The sequence below is a fragment of the Poecilia reticulata genome, chromosome 20 (genome assembly GCF_904066995.2).
Source record: "Poecilia reticulata chromosome 20, P_reticulata-male-v2, whole genome shotgun sequence".
NCBI classification, from domain to species: Eukaryota; Metazoa; Chordata; class Actinopteri; order Cyprinodontiformes; family Poeciliidae; genus Poecilia; species Poecilia reticulata.
The window spans coordinates 12,657,518-12,684,746 of record NC_088849.1 but is presented as its reverse complement, the minus strand read 5'-3'; the positions used below and the strand labels follow the sequence as shown (position 1 = coordinate 12,684,746).

The following is a 27,229-nucleotide window of genomic DNA, read 5'->3' as shown; positions in this document are numbered from 1 at the left end:
TGGCTGACAGTGTTGGTAAATGTGTTGCACCCACCTCCTCTCTGGGAACGCTTTCAGGAACAATTCACACCACTGCTGTTTGGGCCAACGACGACTGATTTCATAGTATTAAAGCAAAACATGTCTCTCTTTTTTGGGGGGAGGTGGGAGGCTGTTGCTTCTAATGCACAGTCAGCAGAATTTCTGCACCAAGGCTGTGGATCATTTACATTAGCAGTCGAGGATTTACACAGCAGCCCTGCTAGTTAAAACATAGATTCACAGCTTATATTTTCAGGCTGTTGTTTTCCCTTCCTCTAGGCTAATGCTCCTAGTTTGCATGCAGAAAGGATGCCATCATATCCACACACGTATTTTATTAATAAAAAGATAAATAATGCAACTAATTTTTGCTTCTTTTTTTTTATGCACTGGCTAAGACTTTCTTTAAAGTCAGTCGATCAATTGAACTTTGTATCCTCTTTCGGAGAAGCTTTGTAGTTCTTATTAATTACTTGCACGTACTTCCTTAACCTTTAGCATTGTTTTGGTTTTTAGCTCATTTTATTTTGGTGTTTTGTTTTAGTTCCGTTTGAATATTCATCTATGTCTGTTTTCCAAACATTTTGTTGTGTGTGTGTGGGTATCATTTTGGGAATTCTGTTACATAAATATATAATTTAAATTAAGCCCAGGAATCTTGAACTTTTGACAACCGAGTCGCCGTCGGCTTCCTGGAGGAGCTGAACCGAAGGGGCCTTTCTTGCTCTTTCACGAGTTTTGATTGCATCTAATCATCTTTAGCTAAAAATTTAAATTACTATGACTGATCAGACCTGGAAAAACCAAAATATTTACACTGAACAAATGCCGTACACCCATTTTATTATCTATTAAATCTTCTTTGCAATTGTCAAGAGAACCACTTCAGATTAAAGACAAGCGTAAAAACGCCAAACACTGAATCTCTATTGTTATTTTACATTACAGATTAATTAAATACAGATGGTTTATGAAACTCTTTGTTTTCCTTAGAATTTTGTCTTGTTTCATCTTCTAAACTGGACATATTGATACAGCTGTCCATTATCCAACAGGCATATCCTTGCAGAGTCAGGAACCGGTGCCTGCTTCCAGCAATAAATAGACGAGAGGTGGGGTACATACTCGACAGGTTGCCAGTCCGTCGCAGGGCAACACAGACAGATGGGACTCTGTGTTGCACACGCGCACACACACACACCCGTAAGGATAATTTGGAGAGACCAATTAATCTTGCAGTCATGTTTTTGACCTTTAGGAGGAAGCTGGAATACCCGGAGAGAACCCATGCATGCACAGGGAGAACATGCAAACTCCATGCAGCAAATTATTATCACAACTGTAGAGTTGTTGAAACAGAAATGCACCAATGCCTGTCAACATTTGAAACAGACAACATGTCAAACTTTTTCATATCTATGGTAAAGCTGAAACTCCCTCTGATTTCTAGAGGAATTTAGTCTTCCAGTGTTGATGCTTCTACATCCCTTTATTATAATAGGGAAGGATTCTCATTCTGAAATCTTGCAATTCAGTAGTCTGATTTATTTCCTAAGGGCTTCCTAATACTGGGACTTCACCTCTCTTTTTTTTTCTGTTTCAAACTTTAATTGTTTGAGCTTGTGCCTGAACGACTCCCCGGCAGGGATTTTATTATTAGTATTTTTTTTCCTAGCTTTAGGCTTTATCTCCCAAACTAGGTTGCTATTTATGCCAGTTCAGTGTCACAATGTCTTAATTAATGGATAACAAAACGTCTTGGAGGAAGCAGATGTGCGTGGCATGCCCTCTTCAGCTGTGATTTAGACGAATGCAGGGAAAGCAAGGCATGTCAGGTTTTTTCCAAATTGAAATGTCAGCCATCATGTTAATTCCACTGAATCGGTGTAAGGGACGGAGAGATGGGCACGCAGTCGGGAGTGGATGGAAATGACCCGTTCTGCTCTCTCCTGCTTTGTTTCAATGCCCTGCACCCCTTTGAATTTTTAATCCGCTGCAGCTTTTCTAATTATTCTTTGTTGCCTACTTACTGTGCCGCTTTCACTCCCTACTGCTCAACCAGACGCTCACCAGCCTCTCACTTTCTCTCCCCCTCCCTGCCTTTTCTCTCTCTCTCTCTCTTTTCCTCTCTCTCTCCAGTGAGATGAAGCAGGAGCTCACGGAGGAAGGCAGCAGATGCTCCATCCTCTCCAAGCAGCATCGTTTCAACGAGCACTGCTGCATCCGCTGCTGCGCGCCCTTCACCTTCCTGTTCAACACCAAGCGCCAGTGCCTGGATTGCCAGTACAACGTGTGCAAGACCTGCTGCACCTACAGCAAGAGGGAGCGAGCCTGGCTTTGCTCGGCGTGCCAGAAGGGCAGGTTAGTGTTTGCTCACGCGCACACACACAGCGGTGACTGGAGGAATGAAGCGAGATAACACATGGGAGGGAAGCTGGGACGTTCCAACCAGAGGACGCCGGAGGAAAATTGTTAGTGTGAAGATAAGCTGGGATTATTAAGGTTGGTTTTGATTAAGGTGGGAAGAAGGCTGAAAGACACACAGATGTGAGAGGAAAAGTGAATGAATGAGCGGGAAAGGCGGGCTGGTGTAAACGAGTCTTTTAAGGTTTTGCAACGTCTTTGGGCTTTGGTTCACTTCATCGTTTTCAAAAAGTGACATCTAGCTCACATTTTAATGTTCCTTGTGATGCAAAGGTCAAAAGAAAACAAGGTTGTTGAGGGCAACCGAAACAGAAAAGGGACTAGAATTGTCGGAAAACCGGAAGATGAAAGGCGGAGAGGGGTTAAATAAAATTTGAGCAGCTCCAAAGCTAAATGTCATCTTCTGTTGTTCTTTTGTATTATTTTTTCGACACAAAACTTCATTGATTTATTTATTTTTTCTCCTTGGCTTTATTTATTCTGGCAGTCGTCAAATCGACTTTCTGTTGAAGATCTTTGAAAATCGAGGTTTTCCAGGGAGAGAGAGGGGCGCAAACGAATTCGAGGAAAACATTCAGAGAAGCGAAACAGACAGGGGAATGTGCTGCTGCTGGTTGTTTATTCAAATGAGCTGTGTGTGTGCGTGTGTGTGTGCCTGTGTGCGTGCGTGTGTGTGTGCATGTGTGTGCCTGTACGTATCTGTTTATCCTGTTTGTTCATGCATGACCATCCAAAAGCCTTGGGAGTCGTTCTGGTGCTCCCAACAATGGATGAATATTAAACTTTCTGTGTCTGTAAAGGAACGTTTGGGGTGTTGGGAATGCTGCCTACTTGTTTGTTTGGTTGATCTGTTAAAAAAAAAAAAAAAAGGCATTGGAGAGTTGGATTATAAGAGATTTGTATTATAGTTGAATTTGACTCTACCAGTTTCCTCTGTCTCAGATCCACAAAACTCATTGTCTGCATTTCTAGTGATGCTTAGAGTGAAATATATAATGCATTTTGATATTCCCAATGATATGTAAATGCCAGTGCAACCTGAGGTTTGGAGGACGACAGCGTCCAACACAGTTATGAAATGTTTAGGCTCATCGTCTCCCCTCAGTCCTCCATCTCTTTCAGGTTTTCATTGATTTCTGCTGCTCGGCGTGTTGAGTTAGAACAGCTGCCCTTGGTTTTGCTATTTGACACATGGGAGGGAAAAAGAAGCCAAAAGACAGGGAGGAAAGAAAAGAAAAGGAATCATGCCAAAAAAAAAGGGTGGCAAAGCTCGCATCGATCATCTTTGCCCTCGCTCTCTCTTTCTCCGTGTGTCTCTCTCTCATTCTGCCCGGGGGCTTTGCAATCTTCTCATTACGGGTTCGGACGTAGACGCAGATGGGCCCTGTGTGTCACAACATTGCTGTCCGCATTAAAACACGGCTCGTTTTATAAGTCCATTAAACCGGCTTACATCTGATTTTTAGCCTGAATCGGCCTCTCTGAGTTGGAGTCTTGTCATTTCGGGACGGCGATTTTGTAGGTCGATCGAGGCTAAACGAGCTCTAGAAAGGATTGTTTTGGAAATCACGGTTTGTTAGCGTTCGAGTCAATGATTGCAAAGGAAAGACATCGATCCGACGCTAAATAGACTGTAGCGCGAACGAGCGCAGTCATCATGCTGAAAATGCAATATTGAAAAAGTAATTTGCGCTCGTGGGTGATGTCGAGAGGAACATATCTACGGTAAATGCGAGGCTTATCTGAACTACTTCAGATAAGGACGTTGTGCTCGTCTGTATTTCTTTGGCTTTTTTTTTCTTTTTTTTTTTGGAATCTTTTCGGGCCTTTCTCTGGGAATTTCAATGTGAAAATTCATAACTCACCAAATGGTGTCACTCGCCTGCACCGGCTGTCCTTCAGCGCTCGCAGAGGCACGGCCGTGCTGCTCGCCACTGCGAACCGTCGAGGGAAAAGCAGATTTGTAATCATGGCACACATGGACTCGCTCAGAAGCTACAGTCACCCACCTGCACACGGATGGATGCACACATGCCTGCGAGCAGAGAGATGATCTGCAATGTGCATTAATCAAGTGCTAAACAGTTACGTTACGAGAGGCACCCGGCATCGATAGTTTTTGATGTTTTGATCGTAACAAGATTGAAACCGGTGGACGGCTCGGCGCTGATGCAGACGGCGTCTGAAGAGCCACACGCAGGCCCTGCGCTAAACAGAGATTTCCCTCCAGAACCAGAAGGAGTCTGGAGTCTGCTTGAATTAATGGCGTCCTGAAGCCTCAGTCCACACAAACGCACACTGGACCCGCTCCTCTGGCTTAATCATAGGAGTCAAAACATTTCTAGCTAGAAGTGAGGAGCTGTTTTCTTTCCTTATCTTGACTCCTCACCCAATGCAGTGAGCAAAATCCTAAGGGGGAAAGGAAAGAAAGTGTAAAAGGAAGGTCAAAGGAAGAAGCGAGAGGGAGGGAAAGAGGATAAAAAAAGAAGTGGCAAAGGAGGAAATGACCGATTCCAATTATCCAGGAGTAAAAATGATATCAGCAAGGACTTACTTCTCTCTCTTTTTTTTTTTTTTTGTTAAAGTTTGCTTTATTTAATGAGTTAATCCTCTTTGCGTCCTTCCTTTACCTGCACTCTGTCCACATTTGCATTCAAGCTACAGCAACCCTCTGTGCTTAATCTGCAGAAATGGACTGCTCACGGCTTTACAGAGTCCTCCGGCTACAGAACAGTGTACCCACCCGCCTATAAACGGCGCGCATGTGTTTGTGTGCACAGAAGTAGCAATAAACTAAAGTGACAAACTGCTCGCACCATTTTCATAATCTTTTCCTAAAGCATGACTGCGAGGAGATTAGGGCGTCTGCCGGAGGCCGACGGCATGCCACACATGTACACAAGCACACGCAAAACACAGAGGGGCTTACGAATCGGCGTGTGTATGTGACATACGTACACAATCGCAAATCTCACATTAAAATGTGCGTCACTAGAGGAAGAAAAGTTCACTTTATGCAGAATGACGGGAGCAATAACAATATATACAGTCCATTGTATTTTACATTATAGTTCTGAAAACACAGACAAACAGATTCCACATGTAATTTGCACCTTTGCAACAGGCCAGCATGCTTCACAATGCCAAGCTGCTGATTGGCCGGAGGTTTTAAGACACCAGCTGAGGGTGCACTCTCAAATCTGGTCGGTAGTTGTTGTTGTTGCCAAGTAGTTACTTAATATGATGCGGATCTCATAAACCGCCAACACAAAGCCCGTGTGCGTGTGATGCTCATTCATTGTCGAACCGTTTAAATAGATTCCACCACATGAGATTTAGGCTTAGACCTACTTTTTGAGTCTTAACAAAATGCTGAGGAACAAAACTTGATCTGAACTGAGGTGTGTTTTATGGCACATGCAGATACAAGGTTGGTTGCTGCCACAGATTATTTTGGTATTTTTTTAAATAATCTGTAGCGTGGTGAGTTAGAAGTGAGCCAAATGTAATTTTACTAAATAGCCTCTTTCTGAACGTTTTGTCTTCTTTTTATTTTTTAGTTCTGTGATCTACACATGCTCACTATGACTTACGACTAACTTGAAAGATCACAACACAGACCAGCCCGCCTCAGGGGACAGTAATAAATCTGTATTTACTCTGAACTTTAAGTGGAATAATTGGATTGCAGAATGAGTTTCATGGAAAAGAAAGCAAAAGTGGCTGCATCAGCACATCCACAGAGAGTGGTATCATCAGCAAAATTCCCCAGAAGTCTTACTAATTCATTTAAATGGCTGGCATGCCAGGGAAATTAGACTTATTTTTGTCATTTTTACATCACAAACTATATATGGCATTGAACATTCTTTCTAATGTCGTCACACACTTTAAATTTAACACTCTTCATCCCAATGTACACACTAATTAGCCTTACGTCCCACGGAGCGGATAGGCACTGGCTGGTGTAGTTTGGTGTCTTATTTTACCAGTTGGACCAAAAAAATAACGCTGTATTTGAAAAAATAATGTACTGAACTGCACAGATCCATGCCGTACCACTCAGAGGAGGCATCGCTGTCATCATTATTGATATGTACACATGACAAAATTACTATTTTACAAAATTTGCTTCATTGCTACTCGTTTGGATAAACCTGAACAGCTTTTTAGACAAGCTAACATGCTCTTCATGTTAGCTTGTCCTCATTTATAACATATTATAAATGAGGAAGTAATACAAAATAAGGGAATAACACTTTTATTCCAGCTTGCATGCACTCTGCTTCTAAAGTCAGTTTACTGTCTTGTTTTTTTCTGCGTCGTGGTGATCATTTCAACAGGCAGTTGACTAATGAGTTGTTTGATCATTTTCAATATAGGTGTTGCCGGGGATATTGCTTTAATTAATAATTGATGACTTATAGCGATTAAAGGTTCTTTGTTGGTGCTTTAAACATTCCTGAGATTGCAAGCAGTAAAAAGCTAAGATAATTGCACTGAGCTATCCATTAAGACCTCATTTCTGTTAAGTAGAATATTAGTCTTCAGTACGACTCACAGTAATTGATATGTGTTTTCAAGGAAATTCCCTCGTGTTGCTTTGTGTTTAACGACCTGGCTGTGTTGCACATATTATTGTTTTTATGTTTTTCCGCAATTCCTGTGAACTGCGGAAAAATTCACAGGAAACCTACATTTAGATTCCAAATTTAGGCGATCTGTTTTGTCCGCCTTAGCCTTGCCGGGCTAAAACATTGAAACCTCCAATAAAACGAATCTATATTCAAAAAATGGCAGCGTGTTTCTGGAGACACGGTCGCTGTAAGTGCAGTCAGCTGTCTCGCTTCTGTCGCTGGAGAACCTCGAGCGTGCAGAGGAAGCGAGTCACAGTGTGATCATTTTCTGTCCTCCGTGCAGATGTATTTTTATCAGTGTGGGTGAACAAGACTGGTCTGTGACACCTGAGGCCGAGCCCTGCAGCGGCAGCCTCCAGATGAACTATATGTGCAGAGCTCCGGATTTTAATAAGACATCCGCACGTCTCAGCCGGCGTGTGTCTTAACAGCTTGTCTGGTCTGTGCTTTTGTCATTTTGGCGGCGGCGGTGACAACGGAACGTGTGGCTCGCTTGTTGTGTCTGCCTTTTATTTTCAAACAATAAAAAAAGGCAAATCAAGCTGCAAGCCAAGCTGGAGAATTGATTATTTCGTCCATTTCATTTGAAGTATTGTGCCGAGGCAAATAGATGCGCGCATTCACAATTGCGTGCAGCAACAGCAAAAAAAAAAAAAAAAAGTTTCCCAGTCAAAATCAAAAAAGCTGACGTAAATTAGTGTCTGAACCCCACTGAGTTCTCGCCGGAAGCTTTTCTTCATATCGAAAAGAGCAGCTGTATCGAAATGCAAAGCCTTCATCTTGGCCAGCTCAAGGCACAGGAAGGAGAGCCACTAATCATCTTCCTCTTCCTCCTCCTCCTCCACTTCATTCCTCCCTTCACGGTCGTGTGTCATGTTCAGCCCAGCTGACACGGAGGCCACCAGTCACCCATAACTCCTGGCTGTTAGTTGCACTGCATACACAGCTGGGAGCGACAGCCGATGTGCACATGGAGAATCTCACCAGGTGCACACATCGATTTCAACCCACTGAGTGTGGCAACAACAGGAGCAGAGCCAGAAATCCTGACTCCTATGTAGGAGTCATCTTGGTGGCCTTTAGCAACAAAACATCAATATCTACCCTGCACAACTTCCACACGATATAAGAGACAAAGATATAGTTATTGTTTTCCTGAAATTGCTTAATTGCCGTCATTATGCCGTCACAGAAAAGAAGATGAATACCTAATGGTTTTCATAAAACAATACATTTGACAGACATTCCCCAATGATAGCTCTTATAATAACTAAAGCTTGCCACACCCATGTAATCAGCTATTAAAGTTGAAAAATGAACCTCTTCTGTTTAATTTGACCAATTTCAAGCTTCTGTGAAACGCTGATATTTTTCTTCTTTGTTTCTCTCTATTTTTGGTGATTGTTTTTGTTGCCTTCATTTTAGACAGTCACATCCCTCCGTATATTGAATTAGGCAGCAAAAGTCTAAGTCATTTTGTACTCCATTGGTATTATTAATGCAGATTTCAGTAACTCAACCCCTTGCTCCTGCCAGCGGGGCTCACCGTAATGTTAATTAATTAGAAATCATTTAATAATGCAAAACAAAACAAAAACAAAACATATTTTGGTAGAGTGCGCTTTGTAAACATTCCCTCTCCACCTTCAACCTGACGTCCCTTAGGAGAACTTGTCTTTGTCAGTTTTCCCCCCGACGTGCATTTCCAATTTGTGCTTCATGACAGACTTTTATTTTTGTTCTCGCAGGTGAAAAATCGCTTACAAGCAAACAAAATGCAACACGCAGACTTCCTTCTAAGCGCGCGTGACATTTCAGTGTTTTCACAAGTCTCGTGTTTTGCAGATTCAGCTCCGAGTTACTACAGTCTTTGTTGGGATCCAGATCCGGGTCTCCTCTGAATGTGAGCCTGTGGGTCGGTGTGACTGAATCAGTTGCATCTCTCATCTGAGCACCGCTTCGGTTTCAGTGTGGAGCCCCCGCCGCTGGAAGGAGGCAACACAGGTGCTGCTGTGATGCTGCTGCTTGTGCTCCTGCTGTGCGATGCAGCAGTTTCTGTCTTTTTTTTTTTTTCCATGAAGGAAACCGGCTGAGCATTATACGCTTGGAGGTTTTGCTGGTGACTTTTGGGGCTTCTTCTGCAATCCTGAAGCACAGAGTTGATCGAAAATTTTATGATTTCTGAAATTGGTTTACGCAGTAAGTTGTCAGGAAAGAATCCGAAGCTCTTTTTGTTTGCTGGAACGGGTTGATTGGGTCGGAAACAGCAGCAGCAGCCGCCGACTGCCACAAGGAGCCCTGACAGTACGCCTTCATTGATGCTACTTTGTAGCCACCACCGCCCAGTTCGATTGAGCACTCATTTCTGTTTGTAATGTGGAAATCAGGAGTAGAAGTGGCAACCTTTTAGAAGATTCAGAAAGTAATCACAGACAATTATGTAAATAAATTATATTTACGGACAAAAACGCCACGAGGGATGATTGGACCCACATCCTGACGGTTGTTTTTTGCCTTTTTGCTCTCTAGATGAAGTCGTTGTCTTCTCACTCCAGTGTTTAAATTTAGGCTTAGATGTTAAGTTTTCTTCTGGAATTGATTTTCATTTCTGAAAGTTTGAGTTGTGAGGCGCCAATCAATAAGCCATTCGTGAAAATCGGCCAGTTTTCTCCTGAACAGCAAGTAATTAAATCCATCCACACTTTCTCTAGTGTGTAAACTCATCAGCAAACAGCAAAATCTTTAACGCAAGGCGACTCCAAAGACAGGAGTCGCCTTGCAAACACCTTGCTTTCTGCTACCTCTTTTAAGGAAGCAGTGCCTGTAAATTACGAATGTTAAATTAAATTATATCTTTTGTACATATAAAAAAAAGAGACTTCAAATGATTTCAGTTTATTCACAAAACGCTAAATCACAACAAATGCCGCCTCAAAGCACTTTACCAAGACAATTATTTCAGTACAATCACAGTTCCAATTGATCCTAGTTATCAAGCTCAATTAATTAATCAAAGTGGCTTAAAAAGTTTCTATCAAAGGAAAGACTTGAAGCAGTGTTTCACTGTGTTGCAGACACAAATACTTTCTGTAAAAATCTACATAATATTATTGCTTCCATTAAAAACAGCATTTATGCAGCTACAGCTGGTGGCGATATGTAATTTATTATTTGATGTTAAGACGTGGACTAAGGGAAAAGTTTGGAGCAGTAAATAGATTTAGTAGTATTATTCATTCCAGGAATTGAAAATTGACACACAAAACACACCCCTGTCTAGTTCACACAGATGGGATGTTATCTGTTGAACTTAATAGACAGAAAATAAACCACATAGAATCAAAACGAGGAGATTTGAGTAGTAAGAAAAAAAACATTGAAATCAGAACAGAGTTTGAAAAAGCCTGAATTGCAATTTTTTTTATTTTAAGTGCTGCTAATTTGCTGCTATATCTATACATGTACTGCAAAAAGTCATAATCTCACATCAGTGTGAACAAAACACACCTAGCTGCGCGTCTCACCGTGTTATTTTTAGTTACGATTTTAATATGTAGATGACTCCCAGATGAAGGTCATCGTGTCACAAGTTCACACGTCGCTTTTAAAGCTTAATCTTTGGGCTTCATCGAAGCTGGACACATGAAACGTCACATGTGTGTGAGAGTCTTCCCTCCTATTAAGTTAGACAAAGTTAACACACGGTGAGCGTCGCAGGAGCTGCCAGTGAATGAGTAAGTAATGACAAAGCATGAATAAAACATTAATTTATGGCTGGAATCAGCAAATGTGCTCATTATCTGTCAGCGCAAGCCTGCAAAGAAGACAAGCTTCCACTTTCTTTTATGCGATAGATCACCAGAAATATCCACAAAGAGGATTAAAACATAGATTAGAGATTGCTTTCTGTGTAATGTTTGTTCTGCTGGAGCAACATGCAGTTCAGGTGAAGCACGGCCTTTTGTTGTCATGGCTTTAATCCTTCTGCAAAGAAAATATTGTGTAGCCGTGTCACTGTTGCACGGTGATTCACTCACATCTAATTTGGACATGTGTTTTCCCAAGGTTACTTTACTTTGACTATTCCGATTCACTTCTTTTCTAGGGGTGCAAAGTATTCCTTAAAAACACGTAAAAGCTTCTCAAGCATTTGAGAATGCATTTGTGCATTTAATATATATATATATATATTTTTTTTTAGTTGATGTGTAGTTTGTGAAGTTTGTAATTTTCTTAATTAGAACATGTACCGCTATAAATGAAGCTGAATGCAAATGCATGCCTCGATGACAGAAGTATGGAACAGCAACTAAAACTTTCTAATTCATGCATTTACCCTATAACAAATAAATGGAACATCACATTTGAGCCAAATAAATTTCTAAATATAAGACAATGTTGGAGATAATCAACCTCAACTATAAGCAAACGCAAAATTAGTCATTATAATAACACTTCACGTAAATTGGTATACTTATCTGTGCCTGTGCAACGTCTTAACTAGCAGAGAAACAGTGAAGAGACCCTGTTACCTCAAGTCAAACTCCAGCTGACATCTTTATCGAAGTGGAGCAATTAAAGCCTCTAGAGAATAACACAGGATGTTAAGTAAAGCTTAACTGTGCCATATTGAATTATTTTCAGCTGCTTTCATCTGCCCCCTCTGTGTTTTACACGAGCATAACAACACATGGCATACTACTACAAACACAGTTAAAAACTGAGCCTTAAGAAGAATGTTATAAAATGCTTTAACCTTTAGCGGAAATGTCAAGCTAAGGGCAAATTAGCACTATAATGTGCACAAACCTTCTGAAAAGTCCAGAAAAACCACTGAAAAAGAGCAAAGGTGTGAATGACGTCATCATAGAAGATAAAGAACTCCATCCGGGTTACATTTGTTTTCTTTTAACAAACAGTTTTCCGGCATTAGCCCGTCGTCTTTGAAGCACATTCATTACGAGAGACATTAATGCATGAAGCTGGCTGGACTCTGCGCTCTGGAGCAAATTTAGATGAATAACAATTAGCAGAATATGTAAATGTTGGTATCCAACTTCATATATTGTACACGCACCGCGCTCCTCCGCAGAGCGCTGCATATCAATGGCTTCGCAGCGCTCCAGGCCTCCGTCTCAATGCTCCTCCACTCTCGTTTCTCAGCGCCTTAAAATGAGACGTGGACTGTTGCCTCGCTGCATAGCTAACTGCACTCTGCTCCCCTTGTTTGTTTCTGATTTCCCCACCTTAAGACACAGTTCCTTTTGATCTCTTCTACCTCTCTGGTTTCTATAGTTTCTTGTTTTTTTTCTTACCAGAGAAGACCGCGCATGCTGTTCCAGATCCGTAAAGGAATACAGATGAAGAGTGTTTGCTATGTTTACGAACCTAAACCTATAAATAAGATCTTAATTAGCACTACAATAAATAAGCAAAAGCCTGACAGACTTCAGTGGCTCAGTGCTTTGGATCCTTTGTTGCAGGCAGCACACACAGTTGTTCCTCTGAAACCAAAAGCAGCCGGTGTTCCGGAGGCAGCGCCACGACCGGAAAACAACGGGAATCCCGCCGCCTCACTTTCCGTCTCCGTGCCTTTCGGGCTGTTTGCTCAGAACAGCAGCTGAGGAACTCTGGTGATGCTGTCTGCTTCAAACTGGATCAAAGCAGCCACTCATACCAGAGCTGCCAATGGGGAGGAAATCAAAGCAAAAAATGGGCACGCACACACACACACACACTCACACACACACACACTATCTGAGGCACTGTGAATGCATTTGGCACTTGAGTTCACACGAACTCGGAGATATACAAACAGAGCAAAGCCTGTCTGTCCCGCCTTGGCCCCGTCTGCCCTCGCGGTTATTTTTATGACAACATCAGAGTCTGAGAACCAATGAAGCCATAAACACACGTCATATCAGGACGCCTTCATCAGGCTGCAGTTTTCTATGGATAAAGACGTTGTCCAAGTGGACCAAAACAATGTTTATCAAACTGTTTTTTTTTTCTTGTTAGCTTTGGTTTATTTCTTTTAATCTTTAAGAGTTATCAAGTGTTTGCCACTGGAGTAGCAAACTGTTCTCCCAGTACATAAGTTTTCCTCTGCCTATATTTATGTTAACAAGAATCTGATGTTTTAATTTTTCCATGCTCAATAGTGAATGGAGTTCCAGATTATCTGCAGCTTTGTGAGTAGAAATAAGGCTTAATTAGGGTTTAACAGAAATCCAGGCTGAGTGTGTCGTGTCTGAAATATGTAAAGACGAAAGACTAGGAGTGATTTTCCCAACAGGATGATGTGGCTTACAGTTCCTCACAGAAGCATTTGCACCCCTCGCCCTTTTCCGCGCTTTAGTCGTAGTAGTGGAAAACTTTATTACCCCTGTGGGGCAATTGGATTTTCAGCACAGTGGCAATACGAGACATGGAAAAAATAACACACAACATAAGGAACATTCTTCCTACCCACACTATCACATAACTCATTGAGTCTGATCGCGCCAGCTGCATCACTTACTTACTGTAACTCAGCTTTAATTAAAGCTTTAATTTCTTGAGAGATACAAGAAAATCTGGATCTGTTTTTGGTTAAAAAAAAAAAAAAGGAAAGGGGCAGAAACAACATCTCGGTGGCAGAAATGTGAATGCAGAAGCTGGTGGGTGCGTAGAGTAACATCATATGTTTTTGCCCATCTTTGTCAACTTGGTAGAGCAATCCCAAGTCACTTAGACCAAGTAGCTCACTGGCAGCTCCAATTGTCTTTCTGACTAACTGTTTCTGTACCTCAGTAGAATTGCCAAAGCAGCAGATGACAAAATATGCTGAAATAGTTTCAATAAATGTGGCATAAAACATCCAGAGCCTTCTGCTGTTGACTTTAAAAACAAACGATTTCTCTAACAAGTGCATTCTTTGCTGTGCCTTAGCATGCAGGAGATCAGCCCATGAGTCCCGTTTCAGCTTATTGTCTCTCACACAATTGCCAGGCGATTTGTCACATCGCAACCACACATTTCAGTGCATTAAATAGGACATAGAGAGATGGACCAACACAAAGTGCACGGCTAAAGCGGAAGGAAAAGGAAATGTAAATGGAGGCAGCACACGACTTGTGTGTTAGGATGAAGAAGTCAAAGTCCAGACCTAAACCCAAATGAGAGAACCTGTGGCAAGATTTGAAAACTGCAGATACATCCAATGTGACTGGGCAATAATTTAGTCTCTGCATTTCGGAAGCTAGTGAAGGCAAACCCGGAAGGCTTACAGCAGCAACTGCAGCATAAAATGCCTATTTCTGGCTCAGGAGAAGAGGACACAAAGAAACTCATTTTCTTTAATAAATAAAATAAAATAAATAAAACTAAGAAACAAAACATTTTATCATTTTTCTTCCATTTCACAGTTATGCACAATTCATATTGGTTTATCGGATAAATAATGTAGGTTGTGTTACTCCAACTATTCCTTTTCAACATGACATTTTTTTTGTGTTAGTGTTTCCTTGCATTTGCAAATTACTTCATTCCACTTCCAGCTTTGGTTGTAAATCTAAATCATTGATTTGACTCTTATTAATATGCCGTGTTTGTACGTTCTTTTGTGACTCTCTGATGTGTCAATTCATAAATTCACAATGATTGTACAACCTCCTTTTCTCCTCATTGCTTCTCTCTGTCGCTCTTTGTTCCTGGGTCTCGGCTCTTCTCTCTGAGGGATTGTATCTGCTCACTCTTCCTCAGCCGAGATCATTTTTCACACCGCCAAACAGCCGCAGGATTCCGGTCTCCACGCTCAGATTCTGTTTACTTCGACACTTTCTAGAACATGCAGTTCTTGGGGAAAATTGGTTTCAGCAAACGCTTTTTTCCTCCAGCGAGCTTGATATCCTCTGACTCTGCCCTCCTCGTCTCTCCCACCCTCTTGTTGATGTTAAAGCTGAGTCAACAGCTGATGGGCCGCACCGCACCATCAATCTCGGGACGTTAAATGCATCATCCAGATAAACTAAGTCTTTTAGTTGTCTTTAACCAGATAGTTTTTTTGTTTTTTTTTAAGAAAAAACCTTGTGTTGCAGATCTGCAGATGCACAGATCTTGAGACAAGGGCAAGAGAAGCAGAAGAATGGACTAGAAATAGAATAAAAATGTCATTAATTGTCCGTCATTGGGGAAATTCGAAGAAAGAGATAGAAGCCCTGACCAAATATACACTCATGTTTTTATTTCTCAGAAAAATTTTGATTCATTTCAATTTACATTTGATGTCCAAAAGCTACTCTTGTTGTTTTTTTGTTTGTTTTTTCTAACACAGAAAGAAAAAGAGGATATGTTGAAAGTTGGTAGTTTTGTGTGGGAAAATTAGATACAAATGGAATCATCAACATTTTGCAAAGCATCTACATCATTTCAATTCTGGTCCAGTTCTCTAGAGCTGCCATCCTACAACCTTTAGTCACGACAAACATCTGAATTCCCTCATCAATTCTGCAGAGATCTGGTAGCAACACATTCATTTGATCTGGAGTAGAGATGCCTCCAAAATTTGCAGGATCTTGAGGACTTGATATGGCCACTCTGGGTCTAGATTATTATAGGGAGGGTATTCACCTTGTTCCTTGTTCCAATGATGCTTTGTGGAAAATCTCTCGGCAACTCGTAGGCCTGCATTTTGACATGTAAACAAACCGTCCTTTGTGGAGCAGATATGGAAGAAAAGCATGTGGCAACGTCAGCTATTGCATCTTAAATCTGGAAAGACCCTGTTAGAGAGACTGCTGAGATCAGAGCTAAAAAAAATACACACATTTCTGCTGGAGCAAGAAAGGCTGTTGTAAACATGTGCTCAGTTAATCTGAAATAGCAGTGAAATATTCTCTTTGGGTTCACAAATTAATTGCAGTTTATTAGTTTTTATGTTCTCGCTATGACCACTGCCTTTTAGTGGTCTTGTTTGATGCACAGTGCCTCTTACCGTCTTATCTTTACAGCACTCATGATTCCAACCAGCTTCCCAGAATTTTATTCCAAGCGTTAATTATTCAGTTCATGTCTCCGTTCACTAAAAGATACATCAATCGTGGATATTAATCGAGCTTAATCTGTGGGCTCTGTAGTTTGATTATTCTGTTTAGATTTGTGTTTGTAGTTGGAGCAATTATATAATACGTACAAAATGAGTAAGTACTTAACCATACGTAGCAATTCAAATGTATTCTATGTGGTTTTCTGCGTCGTCATATTCCCTTTGCTTGTGTTGAGAGAGAAACTTGAGAAGAAATGTAATTTAAAAACTTGTAGGCTACAGGATTGTAATTTCTGTTCTGTATTTCATCTTAAAGAAAATATTGAATCTTGACAATATGGCACTGACTTGGTCCGAGTGACTACATTATTATAACATTGTGCATGTTCAAACATTCACAGACACACAATGATGTTGCCAAACTGTCTCAGTCCTGCGGAGGGTCACCTTGGCTTCAGATCGAGTGAGAGGTCACAGAAAATAATCAAAGCTACTCATAGGTAAAGGGAGAAGATGGTTTCTTCCACTCCTCACCTCTTTGATGGCTCCTTACTGAGTAATTCAGACTGAATAATGCAACTCTCTCATGCCCCTCGCATGAAGCACACAGGTGTAGAGAATAGTGCTTCTAGGTGTTTTTGGCCTCAGGAGGGTTTTTCCTTCAGGCTTTTCATGTTTTGATCAGGAGGTTCTCTCTATATGAGGCTTTCAAGCAAAAGAAATATATATTATATATATAGTAAAGACTTATTTGTAAGAAATTCCTCTAACTTCATGAATGCTGCAGTCAGTGATAACGTGGTGTTCTGTTTTCTGCCTGTGTGTTTTCTGAAGTTTACAGTCAACATCCATCTACCAGGAAATGTTAGAGCACTTCCTGTTTTGTCCTGCTTTATGGAGATCATGATTTTATTTTCCAGAAGGACCTGGTATTAGCACATGCTGTCAAAGGAACCAAAAACTCATTCGGTGATCTTTGGTCACTTGTCCTAGCCCTTCACTTAACTCATCCTGTACATTTTTTTCAAAGTACAGTTCATTTTTATGCCCCCAACTGTTCCAATACAACCTGGAATAATTTACGTCAAGTATTGATTCCTGATAAATTCACCAATACTAGTCATTAGAAGAGTCAGGGGTCATAATCAGCTACACACACTTAGTTTTAAAGGTTACTGTCAGTGTCAGGAATGCAAAAAGAACATCAGCAACAATAACGACGATACAGAGGGATATTCCTTCTCTACTGAGTGAGCCATCCCTCCCTCAGTCCTCTCATCTGTCTCTGTCTCAGCAAACTCAGTTATGGTGCAGTGAGAAAAAAAAAATCTTGTGTAAATTGAAAAGGATGGATGAGTAAGAGCGTGAAGATAATGAGTGTGTGTGTATGCACGCATCTGTCATGTTTTTTTGTTTTGTTTTGTTTGAGATGTGCATGCTAAGCATAGGAGCATCAGTGTCAGCCGTCTCCTGCACCTCGTTTCCCTGGCTGAGTCAGGCGTAGAGCTGTTTGCTCTTTACCGGTGTGCCTGTCAAATATGAATGCTTAGAGTGCGGTCACGTTTACAACACAAGGCAAAGATAAACGGAATAAATACAAAAATAAGCTCCATTTTTAGCACGCACTCCAGCAAGCTAGCCAAGTTGAGCCAAAAATGCAACATCAAAAAACTGATTGGCTAGGAGTTGGTGTCATTGGATGAACCATCAGAGCAACTCTGTGACAAGAATCAAACTTACAACAACAACTGAGCGCATTCCAAGACTTGAGAAAAACGGCAGTCCTAATTTTAAAGCTGTGGTCCAAAAACGTTGCGTTTGGCGCCACAAACAAATCACATCATGTCACTTTTTCAGGCTGCCTTGCTACTAAGATCGCAATAGCCAGTGGAAACGAACTGAGTTAGTCCATGCAAGTTCTCTGGTTACTGCTAAGATGACAAAATGTGTGTGACAGAAATTTCGTTCCACGGAGGTATGAATTTCATCTCACAGGTGGTATAAAATTTCCATTTCCAGTATTTTAAGATGCTAGTGCATCAAACAGCCTCTTTCATCTCTTTGGAGACTATAACAGCAGGATTTAAATTGATTATCAACTAAATCAATTTAAATCCTTTTTCCCTAATGCCTGTCCATGAGCCTGTGTGCAGTCTCCATGGTAACCAACCGCTGCTCCGGTGGATGGGTGACGTTCGTCTGCATTTTTTCCATGAATGCTATAGAGTTTAACTCAGACATGCGGACAATTAAAATGTATGTTTTGCAAAGGACCAACACTAATTAAAGCCCAAATTATAACTCACTGTGATTTATTAAATCCATCTACCTTACAGTTCAACTAGACCAGACTGGCTGTGTTTAGCCACTTAATCTTGACCAAAACAACCGAGATTTCATCCATCAACTAGAGGCTGGTTGTGTGATAACACAGCACACCCACATTAATTTCATTGTTTGACTGCATATTTCTTGACATACAGAACTTAACTCTTACAGTGTCAAATCTGAAAATCCACAAGCAGCACAGAATTTTTTCTTTTTTCTTCCTCTTGATCATTGTTGCCTTAAAAGCGAATCTCTCTCCAGGCGTTTTCTGTAGATTCTTTTGAAAAGCCTGCATGACGCCAAACGCGCTGCTCGAATGTTAATACTGCTCTTGCAAAATCTATTCACATGCATACACTTAAGCTATGAGGCGATAAAAGAGGGGGGAAAAATGAAATTAAAACAATAGCTCAATCGAAACAGCAGCAGCAATACAGCGAGATGAAAAGAAACTCAGACAAGGCCTATGAGTACCGGCTATGATCTCGCGGTAATTGTTGCATAACTTCGCTTAATGGGCTGCTGCTTCCAGACGAGGCCAGCCACAGACCTGTGTGGGAAGAAGTTCATTATTCTGTTTTCTAAATGCTCGGAGTGTGATCTCAGCACTCTCTTTGCTGGCCATATTCTTCTCCGCGGTTTTCTCGAGACGAATCAAGCTCGGGAGACGGAGGAATCTGCCCACAGGGCCGCTCACACGCCGGCATAAGTCCAGCAGGATGTAATGTATTTGTAAATTGGACACAGTCAGACACACACCTACGTACAGTAGCTCCGGCCAACAACACATTAAAGTTACTGCTACAGTATACCACATGATTTTAAACCCTCTTTTAGCATTTGACAGAAAGTAATCGAGTGGTTCATGTTATAAACACTGCGTCCTTTAAAGCCCAGACAAGCTCTGTAGATCTGCGCTGCTTGTGCACTCTCGAAGCTTTTGAATGTGTAGAGCCTGTTGCGGACGGCAGCCATACAAAGTCATGCTTTCACATCAAAGTATATTGCTTTTCACAGACTGCCAACAAACCCGAAACATTCCCATGCGGAGCTGCTTTGTGACCTTTGATGAAATGCCGTGCTCCTCTTCTGTTTAAAGGGTTCTGTGTTGCAGCTTGCAGGCTTATCGCGGAACCACAGATGTGCTCATAAACATCCTACAAGAGTAACTGTAGGCAAATCGGTTTCTCTTCTGCTGCCTTTTTCTCTTGAAGATTAAATCGCTTTGGTTTTGCAAGGTGGGCGAGCCTTGAAGAACCTTCTAAATTAGAACGCAATGTCTGGGATCCATGATCGTAATCATTCCAATGACCTTTAAGTCTCATTGTGTTTGTCTTCCTGCTTCTTGCCGATATATCCATTCCCCACGTGTCGCTGCCCTCCTTTTTCATTTCTTCGGTCTCTCTGTGACACGTTCTGGTCGGCTGGTTCTGGTTCCCTCCGCTCTCTAATAGGCTGTTAGGGTTGACACCTCGGTGCATTGGGCTCTGGCAGATTCAGTATGCTATTTCCTGTTTGTCCTTTTCTGAAAGTGTCTGCGTGCAATGTCTGGAGTTGGAATCAAGTTAATGACCTTTACCCAGTCTTTCAGCATCCTCCGCTGCCTCCTCTGGTACCTCATTAATGACCGAGCTGACATTATGAAACATGAAGGGGTCAATAGTTTGCAAAAGCTGCTTTCTGGTTTACGTTTACATTCATAAAGAGTAGTGCTGGAATTGCCTAAAAATGTCTACATGAGATTTCCTTTTAACAATCACCTTCACTCTGGCAACTGTGCGTTGCAGTAAAAAAAAACGTCTTCGTATTGCTTTTATTTTGCGTGTTCATTGAATAACCTCAAAAGTCCTGTTATGTCAGTAAATTGTCAGTTTTATAAGATAAAGATAAAAGTGTACATCTAGGTAAAAAAATCTATATAAGAAATAGCACCTCTGATTCTGCTCTGATTTGCACAATGAATTTAGCACAGTCATTTTGAAATAAACCCTAATATGTACCGTATTGTTACTTGTTGAGTTCTTTGTTATTAACGTCTTGAATTAGCTCACAGAACGCAACACCTTCCAAAGCAATGTAAAACTTTTATGAGAGTTTTTTGTTACATTTTGACAGGTTATGACTGTAATTTTTGATGGATTTTATGTGAAAGACCACCATAAGGTAGATCATGATTGTATTTGGTGTAATGGTTTTCTTTTTTTTAATGAGGAAAAATCTTCAAAGTGTGACATTTATTGGCATTCTGTGTCCCCAAGTCAACGCTGTACTGAGTGGAACAAAGTTTTGCTGAAATTCAAGATGGACGTTTTTTGAAGTATGTCACAGCTTGAGGCTTCAGGCTCATTTTCTTGTGTTTTTGATGGAAAGCAAAGTCTTAAGTCCTCTGCTTCCCCTAACAAGCTTCACTGTCCCTGGAGAAGAAAAGCATTCACACAGCATGATTGTATCACCACAATGATATCATCACTTTTCTAATAAGGTGATTTTTTTTTCCCCCCATGGCATTAATGACCTATGTTGAGCATCACCAACACTGCTTTACTCCCTGCAAGCATCACTTTCATGTGTTATTGCATTAAACTTCACTTGGCTGTCTGAGTTTTTTCACAGTGGTGTCTGACCAAAGCCTGACCAACTTTGGTGTCGTTCTTGCTTTGACTTTTTTTTGCTTCCATTTTTTTTTTTGAGTGTCTTTTCTTGCAGTAATTTAGATTTTTCTAAATGCCAATAAATCTGCAGGCGATGTAATCATTTAATGTGTCAATCAGAAATTCTCTTGCGATTAAATATTTCATCTTTATGTGTGTGTACGTACGAACATTGTGTTGACGTCTTGAACTGTGTATGAGTCTCTGTGGTACAGTAAAATAGTAAAAATTACATAATATAACAGATTAGCCACTCAGCCTCATAAAATGTTGCTACAAGACGTCAACTAAACTAAAAAGATTATGAAAATTCTTCAACATTGTTGGGTTTCTGCATTGCACTACCTAAATAAATGAACAAAACAAATCTATTTTCTTGCCGTCAAGATTAGTATTTGCATCATATCGGTACGAAAAGCTAAAACCACTGCCATTTTAAAGCAGACACTTCATGCACTCTAGTGAGATCCACAATAGTCCTTCTTTCAGGTATTCTGTCTGAGACCGCTCTCCCAGTATGACTCATTTACAATCTTGTGCACTGTGCCATTCATCTGAGCTACAGTGGACGATGAAGATCTGCCCAGAGCAGGGCGATAAAGAATGGGACAGACATCCGGAATACAGACTGGGGGAAAGAGAGGGAGAGAAAATAAACGATGACAGCTTTGGGTCTTTAAAGGAAGAGCTATAGGAGGAGGAGGCAGAATAAATGGTTTGGCCGGTGCCTGCAGACTGTGTTGTCCCTTAATCTGGACTTTTTAGGAGGATAGCCACGACAAGGTAGAAAAACTGGTTTCTGTAAATCTTCAGTGCAATCCGTGGGAAATACTTCGATGTATGGTGAAGGTTTAAGCTGTTTGGAAAACATTCTGCTGTCTGGAGCAATGGAGCGTTGCTCTATAGTGACCAGCTGCTCTTCAGAGGAGAGTCTGCTAACAACATTCAGTGAAACAGGAACAGATGCTCTGTGCTTTCTGGAGACTCCTCGCATATGGTCAGAGGCTTAAACCACACTATAACCTTTTTTATTTCGGATTACTGATCTTCATCATTATGAGAAGAAACGTGTCCAACGTGATGGGGGGGGAGAACTTCAGACAGCTAAGAGTGAAAATATTGGTGAGTTTTAGGTGTTTATCACAAGTCTAATGGAAAACCTGGTTATCTGTGATTGACAAGCAGTGTAAGACTCACGATTTCTGACACGTCTTTACTCAGTGACATGACTATCAGCTCAGCTGGTCGATTAATCAGTTTAATGCTTTTCTTACTGTCTTACTAAACCTTTTTAAAGGTTTTAATTGTTTAATTTCTTATGATTGCCAGAACGAATGTTCTGACAGGCAGTGACGGCTCATCAATAATCCATGTGCTAACTGGAAAAGTCGTGTTTCGGATCTCTGCGGTGTGACAGCCGTTCTCCTGCCTTATTTGGTTTTGAATCATGTCGACAGGTCGCTCAGCGTCGGGTCAGGTTCACAGAGAGTCTCAGGGGTATTGGCCCACATCCTTGTCCTTTGACCTTCAGTCTACTGTGATGTTGGTGATGGGATAAGATGGTTGTGTGAACTGCGCAGGAACAGTGGAAGCACAAGACAAATTTTTCACATGCTAGGTTTATTACCTGGGTACAAATCGGGATAATCTTTAAGCAACATTATAGCAAAGAGGATTAGCTATTTGTGATCTATTTGGAGTAAACAAAACACTTCCATCAACTACAATCTTTGACAAACTGATTAAGTCTTAATAAATAAAGAAGTGTTAGCAGTTTGGACCCAGCTCTGGTTTGCATACAGAGACCATTCCTCCTGAGACTTTCTCTCCAGATTATCAGCAGTCCTTTGTAGTCTTTCCTCTCTTCAGCTCTTGATATTTCAGTGACCCCAGAACAAAGCTAGTTTTGTGTCTAGTGAGTTTTTGTGTTGACTTTGTTGTGCATCGTGGATCCTTATTCTGTTAAAATTCCTGATTTCAATCCCATTGTTTTATTCTTTTGGTACAATCCGTCAGATTAACATCAAGACCCCTGAATGTCAAAGATTGTGTTGTTTTGCACTATAACAAGCTTCCCAGGACCATTAGAAGAGGAAGCGCCTCTTCTTCTATGGTTGAGGTCCTCAACCATAATCAACATCAGGAGGTATTAGGTGCAATCTTACATTATTCATCTGCTGAATCTTAGTCAGGTCTACTCAGAATACACAGTTCCCATTTAACCCTGTTTTGGTTTAGCAAACTCTAAATGCTGATCACTAGGGCTGTGTAATAATATCGATTTTGCGATATATATTGATATTTTCTTTCCTAGAAAAAAAATCGATATTCATCCGCAAGTATCGTAGCATCCAACTGTCACCTTGCTCACTCACTGCTTGCTTCTCCGAGAGGGTGATTTGGTCATCGGGCTTAGAGTGATTCCTTCAGATGTTAAGTGTCAAGGTTAAAAAGGTATCAAACTATTCAGAGCAGGGTACTTGGTGCACTTTATTTACTTTACAAATGCCTGTAAGCTACAGTTTGTACTGTTTCAATTAAAAGAAACATGTTTTCTCACCATTCTTTGATTAATTTTGTCCAGTTGTCGACTTTAAGTCTGTGTCCATGTCCAACCAGAGCCAGGTATTGTGTAGTTGGTGCTTTTAATCAGTTTTCAGTTAAATTAATTCAGTCCAAATCTATAACAGTCACAAAATGTCATCAAAATCACTCTGTCCCTCTAAAATCTTTCAGAAAATCGCAAAAGTGTATGAATTGTATCGTTTGTTGAATATCGCAATATATATTGTATCGTGAGCAGAATATTGTGTATTGTATTATATCGTGAGATTATTGTATCACTACAGCCCTACTGATCACTGTGGTGGACGGAAATTACTTTTTTCCCAGCATCGCTTCTAAGCAACTGATTGTAAAGAAGGTAATCAGCCCGAGATGCTACTCCTTGCAGCAGTTCCCTAACAGAGAGCTTTGGAGATTTTCTTCATTTTGTCGGAAAGATAAACATGGCTTCGTGCATCCGTCTTTGTCGCAGTTCCAGCTGTTTAAATTTTGTCATTCATTGCTCTTACCGTAGCGAGAAAGAGAGGGAGAAATAGGGAGACTGAAGGCATACTGTTTTAAACCTCGGTAAACCGCACTGTGAAAGATGAAAGGAAGAGCGGACACAAGGGACAGAGGACACAATAAAGGAATTCAAGAAGGACACAATGAGAAAAGGACAGAGGAAAGACAGAATGGAGAACAGCTCAATCAAAGAATGACACAAATGAGCAACCATGCACTGAACCAAGATGGAAGGACACAAGGGAGGAATGACATAATGAGCAAGGAATGAAGAACTCACAGAAGGGGGAAGGATATGAGGAAAGAAGGATACAATGAAGGCGAGAAGGAAGGGAAGTAGGGCGCAGGGATCAAATCCAAGTCCATACCTTTTTAGATCGCATAGACACCCTGTAACATGAAGGAGTGGTTGCAAACTGTGTCTGATATGTTTCTGATGATGCCATGATGATGCAATCAGCTGTTTGCTCTTCAGTTATATGTAAACCAGCTGGTTCCTCTAATGCCCAGTTCACGTGGGAAGATTTAAAGCCGATTTTCAAAATCTGAGACGACACAGAAGAAATCTTAGGTATAGCATGTTTAGTCGTACAGTGTGTGGTGTTGAGCCACACGGCGGGAGCAAGGCACCACAGTCAAATTGATTCCATTCACCGACATTCAGATGCCAGAAGGGAAATCTCGCAAAATCTCTTCAAACCAAACGTGAGTTCAGAGTAAAAAAACGTGGCTGATTGGCTTAAACAGCTTAAACAGCCAATCAGCCAACTGGCTACATGCAATCCAACATGTTGAATAACCCCAATTTCAGATTGAAATGCTCCCCACATCTTTCCACGCTGACCAGATCCCTCTTACAGTAAACACACAGCAGAGATGTCTCTTAAAATTATCCTTAGTGTCATCTCAATAATTGGGGCATCCTTAAGATTGTCAGAAGGGAGAAATTGGGACGAAAATTGGCATAAAGTATCTTGCCTTGTGAGTTTAGCATTAGAAATTGCATCAGTCATTTGAAATGAAGTGAAGACATGGAACCAAACTGTTAATTCTCTCAGAGTCATGGCTTTCACATGAAGGGCTGCGAGTCCTTCTGCTTGAAACAAGCTTAGATATCGCACAGTCAGGAAGCATACATCCCTTCACTTCTGCTGTGAGTTTATTCTTTTTTATCTTTAGTAATATAAAGACAGTAACAATGTCCTGGCTGTAATAGCCCATCAAACATTTCATTCATTAGGCCTTTCCAGCAGAAGAGCTTTAACCTTCCAAACAGCCACTTTAATCTACCCATTCAGCTGAAAGCAATCTTCTCTTATGTCCTATCATGACCAGTGAGTCACGCAGGGAAAATTTTAGCCCTGAATGCAGTAGTTTGTTTGATATTTCTTTTTTTCAGTTAACCCTCCCTCCCTCATCACCTTTTTTTTTTTTCCACTACCCTGTCTCTACGGCAACTTCAGCAGAGGCTGAACCAATTCATTAGAAGGCTCAGAAAGTCGATTATGCTAATATTTTTCTTTGCTACAGGGCTTCCAACGTCAGCTACTCTTCATAAACTTTCATATATTTTATTTAGACCTAATTCAGATCGGAAAATTGGCTCTCTGAAGTACAGAGGGCAAAAGGGTTTTAGATAAGAGGGGAAGGGCGAGAAGGAGGGAGGCGGTGGCTCCGCACAGAGCGGAGTGCAGTGATGATGAAGGAAGGGTAAGCCTGGTGTCAGGGGACCATCCACAGGAATCCCTCTTACTTATTCATGCAGCTGCTGAGCATCGGGGAATCTCCCGGCCTCATTATGAAATGAGTATTTGCACAAGCTTAGAGAACAGGAGAGCTCTTGCTTGAAAGCCTCCGCTTATCCTCCCTACTCTCCTCCTCTCGTCATCACTTTTTTAGATCAGATTACTCAAGGGGAGCCATGTCAAGCTTCATTCACCGAGATGCTTCTCCAACTGTCCTAAATCCCTCACTTTTTTTTTTCTTCTTTTTCTGAAGGGCAACCAACGTCTATAAAAAGTTTGTGTTGCTGCATGGGAGGAGGCGAACGGGCGTGCAGCGGTTTCCTTTAGCTGATCATTTGTGTCGTTGCTAACGTGACTGAAGACAGGGGTCTCATAACAAGGACCACCCAAATGTTTTCAAGGTTTGGAAACTATCAACATACGGTGTATTTTAGCTGTTGTTGTTTTATATATTTCCAGGACGACATACTTAAAGGAATAATGAGTTTGAAAAAATTTGACTGCAATAGCAGAACAAAAAAATAATAATTTGTTTTATTGCACTACTAAAAAAAGTGCATCTCTAATCTTTCATATCTACAGATCGATAAAAGTACAAAACGGGGGAGAAATACTTTTTTGCTAGCTTGTATTGTTGATCGTAGTACCTATTCCCTCAGTCTACCAACTAGACACACAGGGATTTTAATGGTTTCAAAGCTGAAAATGGAGCTCTGTTTTCATTACTGCAAAAAATAGCATCCCCACAAATCTCTTATCTTTCCTATTTAGAAGAGTTAACAGGGGTTTGGGTTATAAGTGTTTCATCAAAGCAGATGATCATGAATTAATACCTGATAGGTCCTAACACACTGAAGGATAAGTAAATGAGAATACTTCCTAATTCACTTGAATGAACATAATCAGATGGATTTTTTTTTGTAGAAAAATGATGCTATTGCAATAAAATTAATTCATTTTGAGTCTTTTCATGCATCTTCAACAGGGATGCTAAAAGGTGTAGATTATTCTACGATGCAAACATGAAGGGACTGTTTTGGTTCCTTTCATGTTAATTAATCTTTGGCAACCTGTTGATAGTTTTCTGATCACAGTTTCACAAAATGCTAAGCATTTGTAGACATCACCGGTCCTTAGTCTGCCACACGAAAAAAGCAGAAATGTCTAAACTCTGATGCATGAGTCTCCTTTTCATCACTGCCTCTCAGTCCAAACGGTGCCTTATAATGCATCAGCTCATTTCAGATTGGAGGTGAAACCTATTTATATTTCTGCCTCATGCGATGCCTGTGCCTTCCTCCTCTGGGGCCAGACAAAGATCAGAAAGAC

General features: G+C 40.9%; 1 protein-coding gene across 5 annotated transcripts in view; it reads left to right on the top strand.

Moving 5' to 3' along the window:
* Positions 1-27,229, top strand: part of myripb (myosin VIIA and Rab interacting protein b) — a 114,650-nt gene that overhangs the window by 59,776 nt on the left and 27,645 nt on the right. For all 5 annotated transcript variants that reach the window (XM_008438597.3, XM_008438598.3, XM_008438596.3 and 2 more), the window contains one exon: positions 2,161-2,382. In XM_008438597.3, coding sequence (XP_008436819.1) covers positions 2,161-2,382 — 222 coding nt within the window. The remainder of the gene's footprint in view (positions 1-2,160; positions 2,383-27,229) is intronic.